Raw genomic sequence first — 22,745 nt, 5'->3', positions numbered from 1 at the left:
TATGATAATAAATACAAATTGTTCGTTAATTATAATTAAATTAAAATTTTTGATTCCTACCATTATAAATTGACACATCATACGACACAAACAAAATTTCGTATCATTAAAAAAACCCCATCAAGTGAATTTTGTGTTACTAATTTTGTGTTAATTTTTGGTCATCAATGGCCGGGTAATTTTTAGCTTAATGTTTAAATCTTATGTTTAAATTAGTATTTCTAATTATTACTTACATTGTATTAATTTGGGATACTCAACGATTATATGTTTAATTTTTTTTACATGCAGATCTAACACATCATACGACACAAATAAAATTTCGTATCAATACAAAACCCTATCAAGCAAATTCTGTGTCAGTAATTTTGTGTTAGTTTTAGGTCATCAATGTCCGGGTAATTATTAAAATCTTATGTTTAAATTTATATTTGTAATTATTAGTTACATTGTATTTATTTAGGATACTTAACGATTATTTGTTTATGTAATGGCATACGATTAGATGTTGTACACTTAATATATGGATGGCTTTGGTTATTTTTGGAGATGATAAAAAAATTTCAATGCATAGATTTGATTTTATATCGCAACAATTTTTCATTTATTGGTAAATATATTGATTTATTTAATATAAATGTAAAGATTTAATTTATATCAATTTCAGTTTGGCTAACATTTCACGGTTCAATTTATCCATTGATGTAGTAGGATGGTTGTGGACGAGGTTGGTGATTCTATCGAAATAAAAGATATAGTAAAACAATGAATAATGATTTAGAATTTAAATTATTAAAAATTTACCATTTCACATTAAAGATTTTATATAACGGAAAAAAAATATCATATTTACAATTTATTTATATTTAATAAATTCATTATAAATTATAGTAAAAAAAATAAATATTAACCTTTTGTAATTTTGTCTGAAATTATTAAATTCAATAAATCAAATAATTAAAAATCTTAGATTGAAAAAACCGTGCATCGCACGGGCTTCCAAGAGCATTCGGAGCGCCACATAAGTAATCTAATTATTTCGACCAATGATAAAAGGGATTTATATTTTATTTTTGAATTAAAAAATTATATCGCCACCTAGGTAAAAGTAACGAATTAGATTTGATACATCTAAAATTTCAGTGCCACGTAGATTAAGATCAAGAACAAAGTTATTTTATAAATTAATGGTAAGAAAATGTAGAAAAAAAAGAGAAATTATTAAATCATTACTACAGTATAACAAATCCAAAAAAAAAATATTAAAAGATAAAGCTCAAAAAAGATATTTATTATTAATTAAAATCATATCAGAAATAATATTAGATTTAAATGATAAACGACTACAGTAAAGTTTGATATCTATCATTATAAGATAAATTTTGATAGTGTTTATAATAATAAAGTAAAATTTATTCCTTAATTATAATGAAATTAAAATTTGTGATACATACCATTATAAATTGACGCATCATATGACACCAACAAAACTTTGTGTCAAAATACAAAACCAAAAGTTAGCTTAATTTTGTGTTAGTAAATTTGTGTCAGTTTTAGATCATCAATGGCCGGGTAATTCTTAGCTTAACTTTTAAAATCCATGTTTAAATTTATATTTTACTATTACATTGTGTTTATTTGGGATAGTTAACGATTATATATATTTATGTTTTATTTACTGAATTTTGTTTATGCAGATCTAATTTAATTAGAGAATTAAATTCGAGCAAATATGATTGAAAAATCAAAATACGAGTTTCTCGCTCGCTTGTTTGACATACTTACCTTTCGCAAACAAGATAGCTTAATAAGTTTGGATATGGTCCTATTGAACGATGAGGTATTATATCTTTATAAATTGTTTACATTTATTAAATTTACCTTTTTAGTTTTTATTAATTAATTTTATGATTAAAACAAATTTTTGGTGATTGAGGTAGCTTAATCAAGTTATTCAATTAACTTAATTTTTTAATTTTTAATTACAGGGTGATTACTATACTTTCATGCCTCGATTAAAGCCAACTCTGTTCAACACTTTCGTCCAAAATTTATTGGACGAAAAGTTTACTCCTTAAAAAAACTTTCAATGCATAGATTTGATTTTGTACAATTACAATTTTTAGATCAATTTCGCAACAATTTTTCACTTCACAATTTATCCATTTTTATTAGATGGAGTAGATATGGTTGTGAATGAAATTGGTGATTCAATCGAAATAAAAGATAAATAATGAAATACATGTTTTTATTATTTTTTAATAATGATTCTTATCTATATTTATGTGTATCTAATATTTTTTGTTAGTTTTTTTAATGTTTTTATCAAAATATTAATTATGGGGAATAAATTACATAAAATTAATAAAAAATTATCCTTAATAAACAATAGCAAATTAATATATTATGAGTATGATCTAATTACAATTTTTTTTTTGTGTGATTTTAATATTTTATGTATAAAAAACTTCATCTAGTTAACTAATAATTTAAAACTAACTACTTTCAAAAAAAAAAACACAAATTATCCCCAACCACCAACACCAACCCAGCCACCTCCACCACCTTACCACCCCTACCATAACCATCTGACCCGAAACACCAACCTAAGCATAACCACCTGACCCGAAACACCAACCTCACCACAACCACCTGACCCGAAACACCAACCTCACCACAACCACCAAACTCGAAACCTCACGACAACCACCAACCACCAACCACAAGCCCACAACCGAAACACCAACCTCACATCCTTCTCTCTCCTCTCTCGCCCGCCACGGCGCCACAAGCCCACAACCTGAACTGAAACTTCCCTCACTTGCCACCAGCTCAACCGAAACCACCCTCACCCAAAACCCTAACCTCCACCTGAACCGAAACCACCCTTACTCAAATCTGGGTGGGTGGTTCGGTTTGATTGGGATCGGGAGTCGGGACAAGGAAGAAGGTTTGTGTTCAAGGGAGGGAGGTCAGCGCGGAGCCGGTGCATCTGGGCATGGCCGGAGGCGGGGGTTGGGCTGGCGGAGTGGGCAGTGGGAGGGTGGTTAGGATGGTGGGGTGGTTTTTTATTTTATTTTTTGTTTTAAAACAATGGTGGGGTGGTTTTTCATTTAATTAATTAATAATTTTGTTTATTTTTCTTATAAAAAAATTTAAACAGTTTTAATAAATTTTTTAATTTTTTGTCCAATCACACGCCAACAAGTGTCAAGTAACTTGTTTTAACAAGTTAACTTCCATTTGTAGCAGATAGTCAGATACACATCAAAATTCGGAGTATTAAAAAGTAATCTAAAGTTGAGATTATTTTGAGAGAACAAGACAAATTTTAGATTATTTTGGACAATTTTCCTTTTTTTTTTTTTTCTTCATAAAATTCTTGGGGAAAAAAATGCCAATAGTAAGAGTGCTCTTACACTTGTTTGCATAAAAAAAAAAAAAAAAAAAAACCAAATCCACCGTTAAATTAGTTGCTAACATCCAACTTCCCACTACTTCAAAATTAAAAATCATTAAAAAAATCTTCTTCATTTCTTCAAGTTTTCCAGAAATAAAAAATGGCTAATACTGCTACTGTTGCTTCTTCTCTTTCTTATCATCTCTTCGACAATCATTCGTACTCCCGCCATTTCAGTAATCACCTGCAAATTTCTCCATTCTCCCGCACAATTCCTTTCTTCAATTCTAATTTTTCCAATCGAAACCCTAAATCCCCTTTTCGTTTTCGAGCTCTTCCCAAATCTAAAGACCCCAAATCTTCAACTCCTCCTCCTTCAAATTCATCTTCTTCTTCCTCTAAATTACAATATCCTCCACTTCTTCGGTTCAGGTACTGTTCAATTTTTGGAAAATTATGATGATATTACATGAATTATTAGTGTTTTTGGTTGATTTTTTCTGGGTGTGTTAAATTGCAGAGATGCAGTTAAATTGGATGATCTTGGTCGGGAGATATTGTCGATTGCATTGCCTACTCTTTTGGCTTTAGCTGCTGACCCCATCACTTCTCTTGTTGATACTGCTTTTGTTGGTCATTTGGGTATTTTCATTTCCTTTTGTATTTTTCTTTTTTTTTTTTTTGGTTTTGAATTTAGCTCATGATTTTGTATGTATAATGGCATTTTTTTGCAACTTAATAGAAGGGTATTGAGGAAAACATTTTCTTTGTAATGTCTTGTACAAATAATTGCATATGTGATCCCAGCGGGTCGGCTGGTCTAGGTAGAGCCTTGCTTCAAGGCACTAGGGTAATTGTAATTGTAAGGAAAATGAAGGCATATTCTTTTTTCACAATGCTATTAACTTCCGAACTACTGTGAGGCATCGGAAATTAACTAATTTAAATCAATTGGAGTTAGCAATTCGAGTAATTTGGTTGTGTGTTTCTTTGTTTGAATCCATATTGATGAGGAAATTTACAAGAAATGATATTAAAAGTGATGTCTAGTAGCGCACTTGTGCTTATAATTTCTCTCAATAATTTTGTCTCATGTTACCCTCTCGTGTGAGAGATTACCAACTATCATAAATTCATAGTTCACCAACCTAGTGCACAAGGCCAGAGTTGGCCAGCTGGGGCTACAAATGCTAACAGTGAAATTTGGTCAATGCAATTTGTAAAATTGGCCCTAAAATCACTTTTATAAAGATATAAATATGATTTTAATTAACAATATATTTTATTGATTATTAATTTTATGATAAAATTGAAGATTTGATCATTGATCAGTGATTATTCTCTGTATTTCATATAAGTAAATATCAAATTTTGGGGTCCCTTTCACTAAGGAGCTCTGTGCAATCGACCATCCTACACATGTTTAGAAGCCAGAACCACCAATGTACGAGGCTTTAAGATTATCCTTGTGGACAAGTATGTGAAGAGATAATATTGTTGTTTCTTGCAATTGGGGAGAGCAATGTATTATGGAATTTTCTTGTATAGTTGAAGTTCATGCTTAGGAAGTCTTAGAGTAGTATGTGTAAGTGTTTTTTTATTGAAAATTCATCTATTTCTATTGTCATACTTACAGGGTCAACTGAATTAGCAGCAGTTGGGGTGTCAGTATCAGTGTTTAACTTGGTATCAAAATTGTTTAATGTCCCGTTGCTGAATGTTACAACGTCCTTTGTTGCTGAAGAGCAGGCATTAGTCAGTATGCAGAATGAAACATCTATTCAAGCTGGCCAAGGTATTCACTGAAGTAATGATTCTTCAAGTTTTACAGCCTACAGTTTATATAGAGCTGTTATGGCTGCTAAATCACACTGTCTTTATCTGACATTGGTGTACTGCAGATTATGAAGAAAGGAAAAAAGTCCTTCCTTCAGTGTCTTCATCTTTAGTTCTTGCTGCTGGCCTTGGTGTTGCCGAAGCTGTGGCGCTTTCAGCTGGATCGGGAACTCTAATGAATATTATGGGTATATCTGTTGTATGTGTGACTTGGCTATATATTTTATTCTTCTATTGCTTCAATTTGATCGAGGAACCTGTTTGTTGATGCTAGTTTTTTTTTTTTAAATGGATGACTGTTAGATTTCGGACTTGTGTTCATTTTCAAGAGCATCATTTACAGGGTTTGCATTATTGCTGCATCATGCTTTAAATATTTGATTCACTCTTCTTGTAGTGTTAAGATGATTAATGTGTAAATAGATAAGAAGTTGCATGATTAACAAGGAAGTTCTTCGTTGGCATAATTGCTAAATTCAATTTCAAGCAGTCGTATACATACTGCAATGTGCTCATGTCTTTCAGATCTTTATATATTATAATTATAATGTTTCTGTCTAATACACCTCAATTTCTTCTCTTTACTTTCAACATTTGAAATCATATGTAAATAACAAGTACATGTGTTGTGTCATAGGATTCACCAATGCGTCAGCCAGCAGAGGAATTCCTTACGATGAGGGCTTTTGGTGCTCCTCCTATTGTCATTGCACTTGCTGCACAGGGTACTTTCCGAGGACTTAAAGATACAAAGACACCATTGTATGCCATAGGTAAGTACTTTCGTAACACTTCTTTGAAGATACCATGTCATTATCATTCATGCTCTTTCTTTCAAATTCTCAGTTATGATCCCTACTTTTTCATGCAGTGTGCTTAAATCCTTAGAAAGTGTTGATTCATAAGAACAATATATAATTTTGCTTAAGGCTTGCAAACAATGAATAATGTACTTCGTAATATATTTATTCTTACTTCTCTGTCTGAGGTGACTCATATGAACAATATACAATCTTGCTAAAGGCTTGCAAACAGTGAATAATACGAAGTATGATATTTATTCTTAGTGCTCTCTTTATCTGTCTTCCACTATCTTTTGGTCAACAAATGGTAGATGATTGAATGATGAAACATTGTTTTGATCATTTTAAACCGTCTAACTTGTAAGTATATATTTTATATTTTTGAAGTTGGTTAGATACAAAGGAATTGGGCTTAGTTGCGAATATTTCAAATACTTTTGTAAGTGTTTCCCTAGAGGAAACCTTGTCCTCTTCCTGTTTCTTCTTTATGAGTGATGATATAGTTATATTCTGATAAAAAAAGAAAAAAAAAATGATTTGGTCATTTTACATAATTCATCTCTTATATTTTCACCATCAATTTTTCATTTTAAGTATATGTTAGAGCTATAGCTAATGGTCTGGAGCTGGTGTTGTGGCGAGGAAGGGGCTGCTTGAAGTTGTTGTGTTGATGCAGAGTAGGTTAAGAAGATGTGTGATAGATTCCGGCCAAGCTCAACCAATTAACAGAGAAAAAGCTATAGAACAGTATAATAGAGAAGAAAGATTGAGGCTTTGGTTAACAAAACAACGGTTTACACGATAGCTTCCGGCCAAGCACAACCAATTAACAGAGAAAAAGCAATAGAACAGTAAATTAGAGAAGAAAGATTGAGGCTTTGGTTAACAAAATGACAGTTTACACAATCGATAGGTTTAGCCTATTAAGCTCTATAGTGAAATGAGGTCACAACTCTCTTAAGGATTCACTCCCAAATTCTGCCTACTTTCTCCTTTCCCCCCTTTCTCTATTTATAATAAAACTAAATACTTAACCTAAAGATACTAGACTACCCATAGTGCCCCTCCTCAGATTAGTTTATTACAGGAGTGTCATTCTCATCATCAAGTCATCTAGAAGGCAAGTAGCCCATTGACCAACTAACAATAGCAGCTCATTATAAGGAGTTCTCATGCATACAATGTGCTTATGTTTGAAATGTTGAATCTTTTCTAAAGGAAGTTTTGTCTTACTTTTTAATGTTTTTTTTTTCTTTGTTCATTTTTAACAAATGGTTTTTATTGGCAGGAGTCGGAAACGTACTCAATGCAATTCTAGATCCAATCTTGATATTTTTCTTTAGCTTTGGTATTGGTGGTGCTGCAACCGCCACCGTGATCTCTGAGTAGGTTAAATGTGTAACACAGTACTTCAACTCTGGATTTATGAATGAATACCACATGCCTTCATCAGGTTTTTTGCGGAACATTATTGTACTGATTACTGAAGCTTTTGCTCTTCCTCTCAGATATGTGATAGCCTTCATCCTACTCTGGAAGTTGAATACAGACGTATCTCTGACTTCTCCAAGTATTGATGGTGGAAGATTTATCCAATATCTTAAATCAGGTATGCTTCCGCTGGTAAAGTCTTGGTTTAATCAATTTCTTACATATGTGGGTCTAACATCAAAGTTCAAGAGATGAAATGATTTTAACACTATGATGGGGCTGAAAATATGTAGCTGCCCTTCATAAGCTGATCTAAAATCATGCTTAATAGGATTTTTATACTGAATAGTCTGGTCATTTGTACATTATTCTAATCTACTTTGAAATTTGAAAGACTAACTGATAGCCTGATAGAGTGACATTCCCATTAGTTGGTGACAAGTGGCCTGGATTGTTGCCTTATCAATGAGCTGGACTAGTATCATAAATTTTAATTACTTATCGTGGTTTTGTAGATGCAGTGGGATGACATAGCCATTTAGGAATTGTCAGAGACCCAGAGTTGTTTAACACTAAAGCTGTTCTAATTTACACAGTAGTTTTCCTTCCATCAAGCTTGTATTATGGTAGTGAAAAGTGTAAAATTATGCATATGTACTTGAGATTATATTGTAGCCTCACAAGCTTTAAGTTTGTAACTCTCTTCAGTTCAATTTTCTTCTGTTGCATCTTCAGGAGGGCTCTTGATTGGAAGGACCTTATCAGTCCTTGTGCCCATGACATTAGCCACATCTTTGGCTGCGAGGGAAGGTCCCATACCAACAGCTGGTTATCAAATTTGCTTAGAAATTTGGCTGACGATATCATTGTTGACTGATGCTTTGGCACTTGCTGGACAGGTAAACCCCCAAACCAAGGAAATTTTTTTGAAGTGAAGGACTATCCCCTGCTGTTTTTTGTGTGCTATGTCTGATACAAAGCCTACTATGGATATTGTATATATGATGTGTTACACTTGTTGCCAATATAACGTTTTTTGATGTTTGATCTTTGGATTTTATGCATCTATTCCAATGTTCGCCTTAGGAAATGATGACTTGTTGGTATGTAAGATCTCAGATTTGGCTCTTACTTTTCCATGTACGGTGATTGAAGAATTTATGAAGATCATATTCTTCTCAACATACTCTTCACAGACCTTTCTTAAGTTGCTCTCAGATGGGCATTTGCTCATTTTGTTCTAATTAAGGTAGAAGTTGTTGAAACTTTGTCTTATGTGATTTTCACATGGATAACCCTTTGATATTTTTATTTATTTATTTTTATTTGTGTGTGTGTGCGCGCGCGCGCACGTGTGTGTTTCTGTGTGTGTGTGTGTGTGATGTAGATATAGGTTAGCTGGTTATTGTTTTTTTAAAAAAAAAAAATCTTTCTTGCGCTGCGAGGAACAGGTGGTGTTTGTGTCAAAAGCAGTTTTAAATGGCTATTCAGACTGGGATCAGCATAGAGCCGTCTGTGTTTACACATTTAGATGAAGACAAATTTGGAGGCACTGCTTGTTCATTCAAGTAACTAGGTGTTGTCACAACTAGTTCTTTTATGGTATTATGTTGGTCCCACTTATGGAAACTATCTCTTTTTACAGACAGTTGAAAACAAATTTTATTTTAATAGGTATTTTCAATTACTTTTGAATGGTATGAAACTATGAACTATGAAGATCTATTTATGAGAATCTGATAAGAAATAAGGTTGGCTGTGATCGTTTAATGCATTACAGCATATAAAACGATACAACTATACAAGTCCACAATGGATACTACATATCTAACTTGAAAAAGAGCTGAAGTGTATGACTTAAGAAAAAAGTCAAAGCTGCTAGCCTGCTAAAGATCTCATTTTCACTAGTCACTAATTTTTTCAGCTAATCAGTAAGTATCACTCACTTCACACGATTGGGATGTATATGGTGCAGGAATTAGAGTATCCTTTCTTCTTGTCTAATATCCCTCATATTTTGAAGAAAAATATAATTATATCCCAGATTCCAGAAAGGATGCTGTTTTTCATATTTAATATATGTGTTAATTGTAGGGGACTTGGCCATGTGGATCGAGCTAAAATCTTAGTTCTATATATTATTCTGTTAAATGAAGCATACATTTCATCTTTGGCCCTCTTTTTCTTACAGGCTCTTCTAGCTGGCGATTACTCCCAAGGTAATTATGTGCAGGCTCGCCTGGTTGTATATAGAGTGTTGCAGGTTAGAACTATCCTGACTATTCCGACCCCTCTCCCCCCTCCCCCTCCCCCTCCCCTCCACGTTTCTGTTAATAAGCTCTTGCCTGTTCATTCCTTAAACTTACAAAGTAATTGTACTGAAATCATGTGCAGATAGGCTTTATAGTTGGAATGGGTTTGGCTGTCATGTTATTCCTTGGTTATGGAGTGCTTCTAAACTTATTTACCTCAGATGCAGAAGTTATGAAAGTTGCCTGGTCTGGTTTCTTGGTAAGAACATGGCTTTTAGAACTAGTTCTCTACTTATTGCTCTTGGATCCACAGCCTATTCCTTTGTGCCTGGTGAATTATGATCTTTAAATATTTACGGCAGCTTGAGTTGCTTTGTATGTCCTTTTACTACACCTGCACAGAGTCTGTTGATCAATTCAGACATATATGAATCAATCTGTATAGAATTTAGGAGAAGCCAAAAGGCAATATTATTTATAAAGAAAGAAACTTCTAAATATAGATGCTTATGCTTTCTGTTTCCTCTACTGCAATTTATAATAATCTATTCGTATCGACAGAATCTATCTGTAGGAAGAGTGGCACCTGATTAACATTTGGGTACCGAAATCAAGTAGTTTAAATCCCTATATAGATTGTCTAAGACTCTAAGTTGGTTGATTTTGCAGTCCGTAGCTTTACGTGTTTACTTTCAGAAGCTATATCATGTGTATGTCATTTGCAGCATTGAGATACATAGAAGTTGTTGATACCTCTTCACATTCTGCTGCCTTGTGGACAAACTATGTGATTTCACTGTAATATTTTACCAAGGTTACTTTGGTCATCCATTTTAGTATGAAATGTCCAATTAATGGATAGTTGGATCAATAACTACTTAACACTTCAAGAAAATTTAGACGGTTTAGAATTCTTTTAGTGTCTGGATGTGCACCTATATTGGCTATATCCTCTACTTGGTTTTAAGTACTATGGTTAATTGCAATTTCAATGTCAAAATAATTAACCGTTTAAACACCGAAGATGTGCCTATAAATGGATTTTATAATATACTTCGTATATGGTTATACCATTATGTGGAATAATGCCAATGTACATGAATCCCCTGTATTGCATATTTCTGCTGCTCTATTTGCTTGCAGTTTATATTCTGCTGTTTTCTGCATTTATGCCATGCTAATTGGAAGAGCTTTCAGTTCTCTAAGATACCTTTAATGATGTGATCTTAGTGGCTGTATGATATGAAGCTTATTCTTCCTAGCTGTTATGATATCTGCCAAATACGGATAATATAATATATTAATATGAGCCTTTTCTGATGTAACATCAAATATGCATACCACATAATATTTACACTATGATGCAGTTTGTTGCTGGATCACAGCCGGTCAATGCAATTGCATTTGTTCTTGATGGGCTCTACTATGGGGTTTCAGACTTTGAGTATGCTGCCTACTCTATGGTAACAGTTATTGCCAAAGAATTAAATAGGTTTTGAGAATGAGTATTTTTTACCAGATAGCTTTAATCCATACAGCTAGTAGCTTAATTCCATATCTTTTTGGGTGCAGGTTGTAGCTGCAGTGATCTCATCAATTATTATGCTACTTGTTGCTCCTGGTTATGGTCTCCTTGGGGTTTGGACAGGGCTGTTTCTGTTCATGAGCTTGCGTGTAGTTGCTGGATGTTGGAGGTGAAATTTCTGTTTACTTGTACAATAAATGTGCAACATATGCTATCATTCATGACCTGTCTTGAATAATTTTGGTATAATTTGAGTGTGATTTTTATGCTTGCTTATTGAAAGCTAGAGGGTTTTCACTGCTTTCCAATTTGCTTATATTTTCACTGTCCTACCTTTTTTTATAATAAATTTAATAATGAATCTAGGTTGGGGACTAGGAGCGGACCATGGATCAGTGTTTGGTCTGAAACAGATTAGAAGAATTGCAGGTGTGCTTCAGACTTGTCCAATAGATTGCCTCGTGGCTAACCTTAGTTGATTTGACTCAGATGACTACTAAGAGTCTAAAATGCTATTGGACAGATCCTTGATCCCATGCCAGCATAAAGTCAGAATCAAATTCATATTGGCACTTTCAAGCCCTGTTGGAAAATACTTCTGGAATTCGTCAGCAGCATGGCTTCTGGAGGGATTGAGAGATGAAGCCATGGCAATGTGATTTGCTGCAGCGATTTCACAGTTTATGTTGCTGGAGTTGGCAATATTCGAGCTTCCATTGATTAAACAGCGTAACACAGTTCCAACTCACAATTATTAAGGTGCATACATCTGTAACTTTTGACTGCTACCTGGAACTGCACATAATTGCTATTCTGCTATTACTTGTAAATACTGACTGAAAAGTATCATCTTGATAATACCCTTATTTGCTTTGCTCATTGTTTTCCTGTTTTCCTAGATGTAATCTGCAGTTTACTGAATGTATGACTTTTAACATATTCTCAGTGACCATACAGCTGAAGCAAAAAAAAAAAGAGTTGTTGTAAAATGCAATGATAAAATTATAGTGCAATATAAATACCTATATGGCTATACATTCTTAGTAATCTGCCTCCTATCCCTTCCTGCATCATCCTTCCTCAATGACTTAACAAAATTCATTTGGACTAGAATAGCCAAAATGTGAGGAAAATTCTACTACAACTATGCTAGAATGGCACCTATTTTTTAAGAAACTAGTTAAATTGATTACAGTAACCAACAGTAATGCTTACTGATTAGCTTAGAGGTAAGTAATGAGACTTTCAACAATTCTTGGGTGTCTGTGTCCCTATCAAATCTGATAGATCAGCAAAATCATCAAAATTGAAAAAAGCTTCTTCAAAGTTGATTAAATTAGTTAAATCACCAAAATCAATTGAATCTTCATTGAAGTTGATTAAACCAGTAGCATCATCCAAATCCAGTGAACCTGCTTCCTGTTGTCGCCAGTTTCCACACAGCATGTCTGGTGAAGGGAGATTCTCTGAAGGTCTCTGATCACAATCAGGACTCGATTGATCCAAAGTCACAATTTCCATTGATTTAACTAACCCTTCCTTCCAATCTCTAGCGCTTGTTGCTTCATTTTGTTCTTCCTGCACTGCACTCTCAACATCAGCAATACTGCAAGGCTTCCTGTTACTTATCACTTTGCCTTCTAGATCATCAATCCCTTCCTTTATAGCGCCCTTAACCATATTTTTTTTATGGCTCTCCTTGAAATTTGGCTCACTGTCATCATCACATTCAGGCAGTGAATCCACGTAATGTCTTACTACAGAATTAACATTTCTTTCTGATGATGATCCGCAAACAGATGAACTTGTTGATACTGATACACTGTCAGGAAAATTGAGAGTGGCTGAAGCACCATAAAGAACCCGTGCAGCCTCATCATAAGCTTGAGCAGCTTCAATGGCAGTTGAGAAGGTTCCTAACCATAAACGTTTTACTTTATTACCACTGATTTCTAGCTCACTAGAGCATGGTTTGCGGATTTCGGCCACCCATTTACCCCAAACCCTCTGCCTAACACCTCTGTATCTGCAGCTTGAGTTCTCTGGACCGCCTTTTCCTTTCATACAACCCCTCCTCGAACCCTTTGGCTTCTGATTCTTCTTTGTTCCAAACTCCGCCTTTCTTGAATCATTCAACACCTTTTCACTCCTCCATTTTGCTAGTGTTTCCGAAACTTCAATACTTGCATTCAGCCTTCTTTTCTTCCTTTCAACTTGATCTTCGGTTCCAAATGACATGGCTTTATTACTAAGCTGTAATTTTACAGAATTTGAGGGGTTTTAAGAGAGGTTTTGCAAAGAATTGATGGAAAATTTTACCTTGTAGTTTTGGACGTGAACAGGAGAAATTTCAATACTAAGAAATCTTCAAAAAATTAAATTAATAATATAAAGTTCTCATGCTACTCCGTAAAAGATTATTACATATTTGATGACGTCAGTTATCTTAATGTTAAATAATAAAAAAGGTGACTTGGCGTTTCCTTGGCCGCTGGTTTTTCCTAATGTTTAAGGTTTTGCTTGTCATTTTTATATCCTTTTTGCAAGTTGTACTCGCTTTCTTGAGGATCAAGGAAGTATATAAATAATAATAAAAAAAAAAAACCCAAGTACTACGTATTTGAATTCCTTCCTCCTTCCTTTTTTTAGTTATTTCTACTTAATTTTTGTATGTAGATAGATGACATAAATTCCTTATAATCTTACTCATTTTTTTATTTTATTTTTTGTTTCACTTTATTGGTAAGGGACATTAAGGTCTTTTTAATTAAGGTAAGGGAAATAGCTGTTCCCTACTTAAACGTTGCCATATTCTCTCTCTCTCTCTTTTTTATCGGTTTTGCCTCAAAAACATAAAACTACACTACTACAGAGAAAAGAAAGAAAACTACAAGGAGGAAGATCAAAAGGGAAAAAAAACAAAACAACATTAACGTAATAACACTACTCTTCTCTCTCTTCGACAAATTCAAAGTCACGGAAATCGCCACACCGCTGCCGCCTGCCGCCGCACCTTCCAACCACCGCTCCACCGGCCGCCGCACCTTCCAGCCACCTCCCAGCGCCCACGGACAACGGCATAGCCGCACTCCAATCCTACAGCCTTCTTGCCTTTCGACTCTAGGTAAATTAATTGATTTTTAAGTTTTTAATTTCGTATTATACACTAATTGTTGACTTGTTGGGTTGATTTTGTGCTTAATTGAGTTGTTTATGTTATTTAATCTAGTCAATTATTGTATATATTCTTCGAAATTGTTGATTTGTTATTAAATTTTATCAAATTAGGGAGTTAGGGTTTCTGATTTTTTTAGGAATTGAAAATATTGGATTGCTGATTTTTTTTTTCCTTTGAAATTGATATTATAAATTGACAATGGGCTAGTAAAATTGATGATTTCATATTTAATCTATGAAATTAGGGGGGTTTAGAACTTAGAGTTTTTTTTTTTTTTTTTTTGGAATTGATTAGTTTGGATAATTGCATTTCTGATTTTTTTGAAATTGATATTAGAAGTGGTCAATTGGATATAGTGATTTTGAATAATTGCCTTGAATTTGTATATGTTGAGTGCTAAGCTCACTATTAGTGTTTTAGGCATGTAATCTTAAGATCGTCAAACGACTATATATGCATATATTGGATACAATTTTATTGTAGACTTGTAATCATTCAAGTTATCGGTATTATCTTTTGGCCATTGTTTTATAGTTGTTTGTATGTTCATCATATATTTATGGACGTTTTCCCCTTAAGTATCCGTTCTAGTTTAATTTCTCATGAAATAACTGGTTTATTTAATAAGAAATACAAAGAATTTGATGATAAAAAATATGTATGTATTTATTATTTATATAGATGGCCCTAGGCTTCTTGCATAAATGTTAAGCTATAAATGATTGTTGTCGCTAAAATATGCATTTAGATCATTATGGCTTTATTGATTCGAGAACAATGTTTATATTTTATACTCTATCCGTGCCATAATTTTGTGTCTGTATTACTTTTTAGGTGTCTTAAAATGTTGTGTTTGTTTAAAAAAAAATCACATATCGTTACTTACTTTTTATCTTTCTTATACGAAATACACATATACCCAAAAAAAATCATTACTTAATTTTTTCTCTTTTTTCATACAATATTCTCTAATTTTTATTATTCTCATACAAATCTACTCCTCTCTCTATCGGTAATAGAAAATAGACAATTATAAACAATATGAAGAATAATAAAAATTTAGACAATTATAGACTTTGTAATAGAAACCAACTTTCAAAATCTAAACCCTATAAATAGGTACGCAATAGTGTACAGTATCAATTTAGATTGCCAAAATCTAAGTTATAGACCTAAAATAAATAATTTTTGCTTTTCTTTACAATATATACAAAATCAAGGACAACCAAGTCCCAGACAGCATCTGATTACAAATCAGAATTTAAAAAACAATAATTAGTAATTGCGGGTAAGTAATTAGTAAACTAATGTATGGAACCACCCCATCCCATAAAGAGTTTCATGTGCACTTCAGGCTGCAACGCATGAATTGCTAGTTTGCTACATAGCTGCTCAATAAGCTTTGTATCAACAGATAAATGTAATAGACCATGAGGCCCCTCCAGTGATCTTTACCTACTCCAAGAGGAAAGGGCGCACTAAGGTGAACACCAAAGGACCTGATACTGCAGTAGGGTAGCCAAATACAAATACAGTAGAGCAGCTAAATACAAGTGAGCTAATGATCATGAACCAAGTGGCCACATGTGAGGAAAAAGACAACATAACAAAAGACAAAATCAGCAGCCAGTAGAATCTCCTTAGGAAATTGCACTGTACATATAAAAAAAGAAAGAGAGTACTTGATGAGGTATGCTATTTGTGAGTGAACTATTCTGGAGCTGGTAACCTAAAGTTACCCTTGGAGAGTAGTGGGCTAAATCCACCGTTTTTAAGGAACCTTTTACTTGATAATCAAAGATACAATCTTTCTTCCTCAAATCTTCTCATTTGCATTCTGTATTTGTAAAATGACTGATTCCATACTAACAAAGATCTTTAGTTAATGAGCAACAACTGTAAACACAACTTGCTAAAGAGACGCATCTTTCGTGAATATATAGGACATTATAGTAGAACCACATATTAGGTAAATATATACCAAAGGAATATCCCAAAATAAAATATTTTTTTACAATTAGGAAGAAGATTCAAGCTGTTGCCATTGGTGTGTGCAATTATGTGACAAGCAAGATTTATATTCAATGCCAACTATATAAATTCTAATATTTTAGCTGATGACACGATATTTGCTACAAATTATGCAATGACAAGCATATGAAAGGCATCAACACCTCAGAACACACAAAATACATTATAAATTTTTAGGAGCAGACCATAACATATATGACATTCATAAAAAGGAATAAAACCCATCAGATCAATGACAAATCCATCCAGGGGAGCAAAAAAATAACTCAAACCAAAAAAGTTGTTCTAGAAATCAAGCCATTTATCATACAATTCACAGTGAGGCCAAGTAGCAAACAATAAATTCTGCAGTATAAAGCAGGAGTAAGAAGTTGATACAAGAAACCACCAACTCAAATATGTGCAGAAGTGCTATCTTGGATAATTTGCTCAAAAAACTTGGGCTACAAAAATATATGCAATATGGATGATTAATCACTTATTAGCTTAGGGAGGCATGAAACCCTATTTCCATCCAACAAGTAGTAATAGGATACAGAATATTCATAGAGAACAAGAAACAAGTATGAGGAATAAACGTGACTCCATGGATCATTTTCTGAAGGACATGGTCTCTTACAATAAAAAGATGTAAAGAAAGTAAGGATGGCACAACAGGCTTCATGCATTTTATATCCCCTTACGCTTTTAAATATGGGGGGAAGTACCCACAATCTCCAAAGATCTTACAATTCTGTAGAAAAAAAGACACTAAAAGTTTTCAACCAATATGAAAAGGCTCAAGAAGCACAGATAACTGCCTCATAAAAACGATGGGACATATATATATATACTACCTCCGCTTTTAGTTATCTGCAACGATGGGATATAAAGTAGAGAGGAAAAATGTCCCATCGTTGCAGATAACTAAAAGCGGAGGTAGTATATATATATATATATATTATCCTTAAAAATCCATTTTCATTAGTACAATTTATTGACATTTACAAAACAGGCTGTATATGCTCCAAAAAAATGTGCACTTCCAGTTGACAGTAACATAAAAACGATTTTAAACCTGTGAAAATCTAACTCTAAAACTTTTTTGTTGGGTGCTAGAATTCTTGGATTATAATTTTCATTTTGGACATCTTTTGACATTTCAGGACTCGGAAAGGTCGAAGTGCTTACCATGGATCCACAACACCCTGACCATGGATCCCACAACACCCTGGGAGACCTGGAACCACCCACTTTATGTACTCGTGAAAAACCTGTCAATGTAACTATTTATTTACAACGCCCTTTTTAATTAACTCAAGGTCACCAATTTCACCACAAGCCTTTTATGTGATAGCTGCTTTATTACATAACTCAAGGTTACCAATTGCATCACGATTTAAAGAAGGAATATGATCTAAATTAAATATTACATAACTACATAAAGCTGGCAAATAAAATCAGGCAGCAAAATCTCAAGACCAACAAGCAAATAGAAATGCCAAATGCACATTTTAGTATTTTACCTGTGCGCCAACTTCTTGTGAAGTGAATGTTGGCTGATTCTTCCATAGGATTGACCAATGTATAAAGGATCATCATCATTAATATAGACAATGGTATCACGCCAAAGCTGCTCGATAAAACCTCCAAGTCCCAATACTGAAATATGATGATTAGAAAAAAGAGAAAGAGAGAGCAATCTAAACAGTGGAGAATTCAAAGTATGCACAGGAATCGGAAGAGACAGCATAGAAGAAGAAGAAAGATCTTACATCATTGAACTGAGGGGACTGCTCAGAAGCCGCATCAATGGAGAATTCAGAGTGAATAATGATGTCGGTTAATTGTTCTTACTCTAATTCATATTTTGAGACGCACGTAAAGAAAATAGACATACATAATTTGTCATACAACACACATCTATAATGTATTCCTCCATATTTCTTATTCCTTCTCTCACTCTCTTTCTCATATCTTTTCAAAGTTTACAAGTGTTATAAAAAATCACTTTTGTAAATTTTTATTTTAGAAAAAAACCTAAAAAGTTCTCCGCATCACTCCATTACTTGCCTCTAATTTTTTTCCCTCCCTGTCTTTTCCAATTTTTTCCTAATTACACTCTCTCCTATCCCCCTTCCTACTTTCCCACTCTGTCTATATATCTCCCTTTTCTTCCTTGTTACATTCGTTAATATCTCATTCTCCCTTGATCTCTCATCCCCCCACCTCCTCTTATTCAAAGCTACTTTAAAACCTGAAAAACTGGGAACCTAACAATAAAAACCATATAAAGGGTGGTAAAGTATTGAAATTGCAGCATTTTAATTCTATACCATTTAGCCTAAACGTATCATATGGCATATGAAATATGCACATAATTTGATAGCTTATGAATGATAATAGGGACTTGTGGAGTAATAATGTACACAACTATGTAGCAATAAAGATATTTGAAAACAAGAATAATACCTTCTTTGAATCAACTTGAAGCAAGTGTAACTCATTGTCTTTGAAAAATCTTTGCTGTACCTTAGAATATCATGTCTCAATTGCTTAAAATACAGCTTACCATAAATACTAAACTAAAACCTAATCAAATTATACACATTAAACCTTTAAAAACTGAAGCTTTGGCCATAATTATGTTGTATTTTAATATGAGAGATTATATAAAAGAAATGATTAAGAACTTGGTTATCTACAAAATTCAATTTCAAACAATTCAAATAAACAAGAAATTCATTACCTAATCAGCTTTACAAAGCCAATAATTGGATTACATTTGTATTAATTAATTTTTTAAAAAAACGATAATTTATTTTCAAGCCCAAATTGTGAAGAAGCTAGAAACAACTCTAACAGGCCATTGATCAAAATAACTTGAGTTTGAATTAAAGATTCCAAATGGTTCATGTTTCCAATCTTTTCATTTATTTCTTTAGTCATCATCTTCAACTTCTTAATTGTGGCATCATCATCACTTCCCAGAACATCCGTAACTTCTTGTTCTGTAACTACAACTTCTCATCATCCAACTCCTATTCTAGCTAAAAAATCTTCTAGAAAATGCAAGCCATTTTGTTAGCTCTCTGAGTCTCCTCCAAAAGAAGCCACATTAAATTATATGTAAGTTCTTATATCAGATGTGTAATAGATATTTGATAACAATACAAAGTTATTAACAAAACCTGCTGATCTGTAGTCAATATATTGACTTTATCGATCTCTTTTTTTTGGTGTCTGTAGTCAAAACAACCTTCTAGATAATTCTAGAAACTTATGATAAATTCTAATGGTTTTAGAAATAGAGTTAAAATAAATGGACCCTCCACATGATCATTGAGTTCGCAGATAAGGCTCGATTTGAACCCAGTTCAATATTTTGGCCATAACTTTTTCGTTATAACTCGAATTTGAGCTTATAATATATCGTTGGAAAGCTCTTCTCAAGCCTCATCCAACTACAAAACTATTGGATCCAGACTATGGACCAAAATAAACTGGTTTGGACGTTATAAAAAAGACACAAAATGAATGATTTTGGCTAAAAACATTTAAAGAAAGGTTAGAAATGGTCAAAGCTAAAGGGAACTTCACGAGACTCCTAAACTCTTCGCCTAACTCGATAATCAAAGATGTGAAAGATACTAATCACTGGGTTTGGTTTTGGGGAGACACAATCAGGTGTCTACGCCTACCATCCTTTGACTTTTGTCCCTGACAAGGATCATACTTATATGTTTACACCAGCCATATGGGCCCCTCCCCCTTCACATTGTGTTAAAATTAACACTGATGCGGTTTGGAAAGAAAGCAAAGTGTGTGGCTTGGCAGGTGTAGCTAGGAACAGTGCTGGACTATGGTTGACTGGCTGCATAAAAAAGAGCTATGCACATTCAATTTACAGGCAGAAATTCTAGCTATCCGAGAAGGGTTGCAATTAGCTAAGGATGAGGACTGGAGACACATATTTCTTGCCTCAGTTGTGAGATTGATCAATGATGTTGGATTGATGTGTGGTGAGCTTATGTGTTTGATACATGATTGCAGGGCACCAAAAACACACTTTTCAGGGTGTCAAATTTAGTTGGAGGCTAGGAACACTAACAGGGTGGCTGATTGTATGTCAAAGAAGGTGGCACATGATGACACTGAGCTAAATGTTTGGCGCTTCTTTTGTTCTCCCCCTGTGTGGGCTAATGAGGCTTTCGTATTTGACTTAAGTTCTTGTAATGATCCACAGATTAAGCTGATGGATTGAATAGTTTAACTCTTTCTAACTCAATTATGTAAGCTTAACTTTGTATGTGCCTCTTGGTTTAATTAATTAAATGCCCCTTTTTCTGCCAAAAAAAAAAAACAAAAAACAAATAATAATGTATGCTCTTGTCAACAATAGTCTCAGGCAAATTTTCATTGAGAGCCAGTAGTAAGGGAGAGGAGGTGTATATCTGCCAAAAGTCAATTCTAGGTAGTTTGGCACAAATATGCAGGTAATAATAACATTAATTAATAAGAACTATGCAGGAAAATGCATGCCTTAATTCACACAAAAAGAGGGAAAATTTTAGTATAGTCTTCCAATTTGGATGAATTTTGTGCATGTTTTCTCGCGGTTTTTCGGAAATTCTGAACTTATTCATGCTAATTCGTCTTGTTTTGTTGAATTTCTTGCCATGAAATTTCTTGTATATGTTTGCATGTTGCTTTGAGAGTATTTTGAGACTTGAATTGCTTGATTTGGTGAAGAAACGAGCAATTCACCATTGTTGAACACTCTAGGTTCGTGAGTACAATGTGGCTTGTTCTTCATGATTTTGCTTGCTATTCATGCTTAATTTGTTGCAATATTTGTCATAGACTTGCAAGAATTGTTTTGGTGCTCAAAAATCTTGTTATTGTGTGAATCAAAGTCATGCTATGTTTTTATACTTCGTACTCTGTTTTTGACGAACATAGTATCATGCGGCTAGGCAAACATAGACACTATAGAACCTTTAATTTATTGTTTTCCTATGTCAACAATAAATAGTAAGGCTCGACGTCGAGGTTTCGGCTCATGTTCTTGCTCGTCTCACCGAGAGGACGAGCCCGCAGGCGATTAAGACGGTGCTTCTACTAGATGAGGTGGATGGCTTCCTGAGTGGGACTAGAGTTCCGGTCCATTGCACTCCCAGCTAATAGGATCCATACCTTAGCCTCTCCCGAGGCTGCAGAGTTGTTGGGCCTTGTTGTTTATCGAGCCCGTGCTGAGGCTCTGGCGTTGAACAACAGTATGAAGTCTGCCCGCAGGTCACTACTTGTGGAGGCTTTTCGTGACGATGCGACCACCCCGGAGCAGCGGGTGCGCATCTTTGTTCTTATTCTCCTGTCAAGGACCTTTTCTCCTAACAGGGAAGTCGTGTGTTGTTGTACTATCTCTCTGCTGTCCGCGATCTCCAGCTGATCGGGACTTATGACTGGGCTAGTCTGGCCTACGCTGACTTCCTCCTGGGGCTGCGGCTAGCCTGTCGTCAGCGGAAGTGATAGGCAGAGATCACACTCTTCAGTTTCTAGAAGATTGTAGAGGTACATATGTTACTCTCTTTTGGTGAGATTAGTTTCTTTTTCGATCTTTTATCGAGCCTTAGGTTTTTTCCTTTATCACAGGTCTGGTTCTACAAGTACTTCCCTTCTTTGGCGCCGGCGAGGCCTCAGGTTAGAGGGCTCCCAATTGCTGACAATTGGGGTGGTCGCTATCTTGGCTTGGCGACCACTGCTTCTTTCAGGGTTGCGATTCTTGAGGTAAAGGTTACTCCTTTATCGTGCGTTTATTTGGATTTCCCATGAATTCTAGACTTATCTCTTTTCTTTGTTATAGCACCCTAAGGTCCACTATCGTCAATGGGCTGGATTGGGCGATTTCGGGCTTGCTTCTCAGTACACCATTGAGAGGCGCTTTTTCTGGGGTACCTACGAAGCTGTGTGGTATATACCTGGGCGAGAGAGTGGCCCTCTAGCACTCCTCAGATGTTCACATTGTCCCTGCCGGTCATCCAGCGCAGATGATGAGTCAGGATAGGCTCCGGGTTCATGCTGAGAGGGGAGCGATAGGGGAGAACTGGTGGATCTATAGCCATCCCGATCGTTTGTATGAAGAGGTGTTGCTTCCTCAGCTAGCTCCACTGCTTTACCGTGAGGAGGAGGTTCATCCTTCTATTTCTGTCTATTCAATCCTTTGTGTAGCCCCTAGTAGTGTTTAACCGCTAGATCACGTTTTGTGCAGGAGTCGGAGGAGATTGCGGAGTTCATTCCTCCCCATATGTCC

At 34.6% G+C, this 22,745-nt stretch overlaps 2 protein-coding genes across 4 annotated transcripts; one reads left to right on the top strand and one right to left on the bottom strand.

Annotated features, from left to right (window-relative positions):
• Positions 1–3,015: 3,015 nt before the first annotated feature.
• On the top strand, positions 3,016–17,776 carry LOC110733879 (protein DETOXIFICATION 44, chloroplastic-like). 3 transcript variants are annotated; one of them, XR_002513703.1, is made up of 16 exons: positions 3,016–3,832; positions 3,921–4,042; positions 5,037–5,195; positions 5,302–5,435; positions 5,874–6,009; positions 7,328–7,424; positions 7,548–7,648; positions 8,206–8,369; positions 9,662–9,733; positions 9,865–9,981; positions 11,090–11,185; positions 11,295–11,416; positions 11,614–11,676; positions 11,771–12,006; positions 14,120–14,371; positions 17,602–17,776. XR_002513703.1 is itself a non-coding variant. In XM_021913955.1 (13 exons), exons 1-13 carry the CDS (start codon positions 3,561–3,563, stop codon positions 11,663–11,665), a joined length of 1,644 nt encoding a protein of 547 aa, XP_021769647.1. In that variant the 5' UTR covers positions 3,016–3,560; the 3' UTR covers positions 11,666–12,113. The 3 variants fall into 3 exon arrangements, 1 of the variants encoding a protein (XP_021769647.1); XR_002513702.1 differs by having other exon boundaries at positions 11,614–12,006; XM_021913955.1 differs by lacking the exons at positions 14,120–14,371; positions 17,602–17,776 and having other exon boundaries at positions 11,614–12,113.
• On the bottom strand, positions 12,391–13,895 carry LOC110733880 (dehydration-responsive element-binding protein 2A-like). Its single transcript, XM_021913956.1, has one exon. It carries the CDS (start codon positions 13,483–13,485, stop codon positions 12,493–12,495), a length of 993 nt encoding a protein of 330 aa, XP_021769648.1. The 5' UTR covers positions 13,486–13,895; the 3' UTR covers positions 12,391–12,492.
• Positions 17,777–22,745: the final 4,969 nt, after the last annotated feature.

The sequence above is a fragment of the Chenopodium quinoa genome, unplaced genomic scaffold, assembly GCF_001683475.1.
Source record: "Chenopodium quinoa cultivar QQ74 unplaced genomic scaffold, ASM168347v1, whole genome shotgun sequence".
Classification (NCBI taxonomy): Eukaryota; Viridiplantae; Streptophyta; class Magnoliopsida; order Caryophyllales; family Amaranthaceae; genus Chenopodium; species Chenopodium quinoa.
This window is presented reverse-complemented; position numbering and strand designations above follow the sequence as displayed.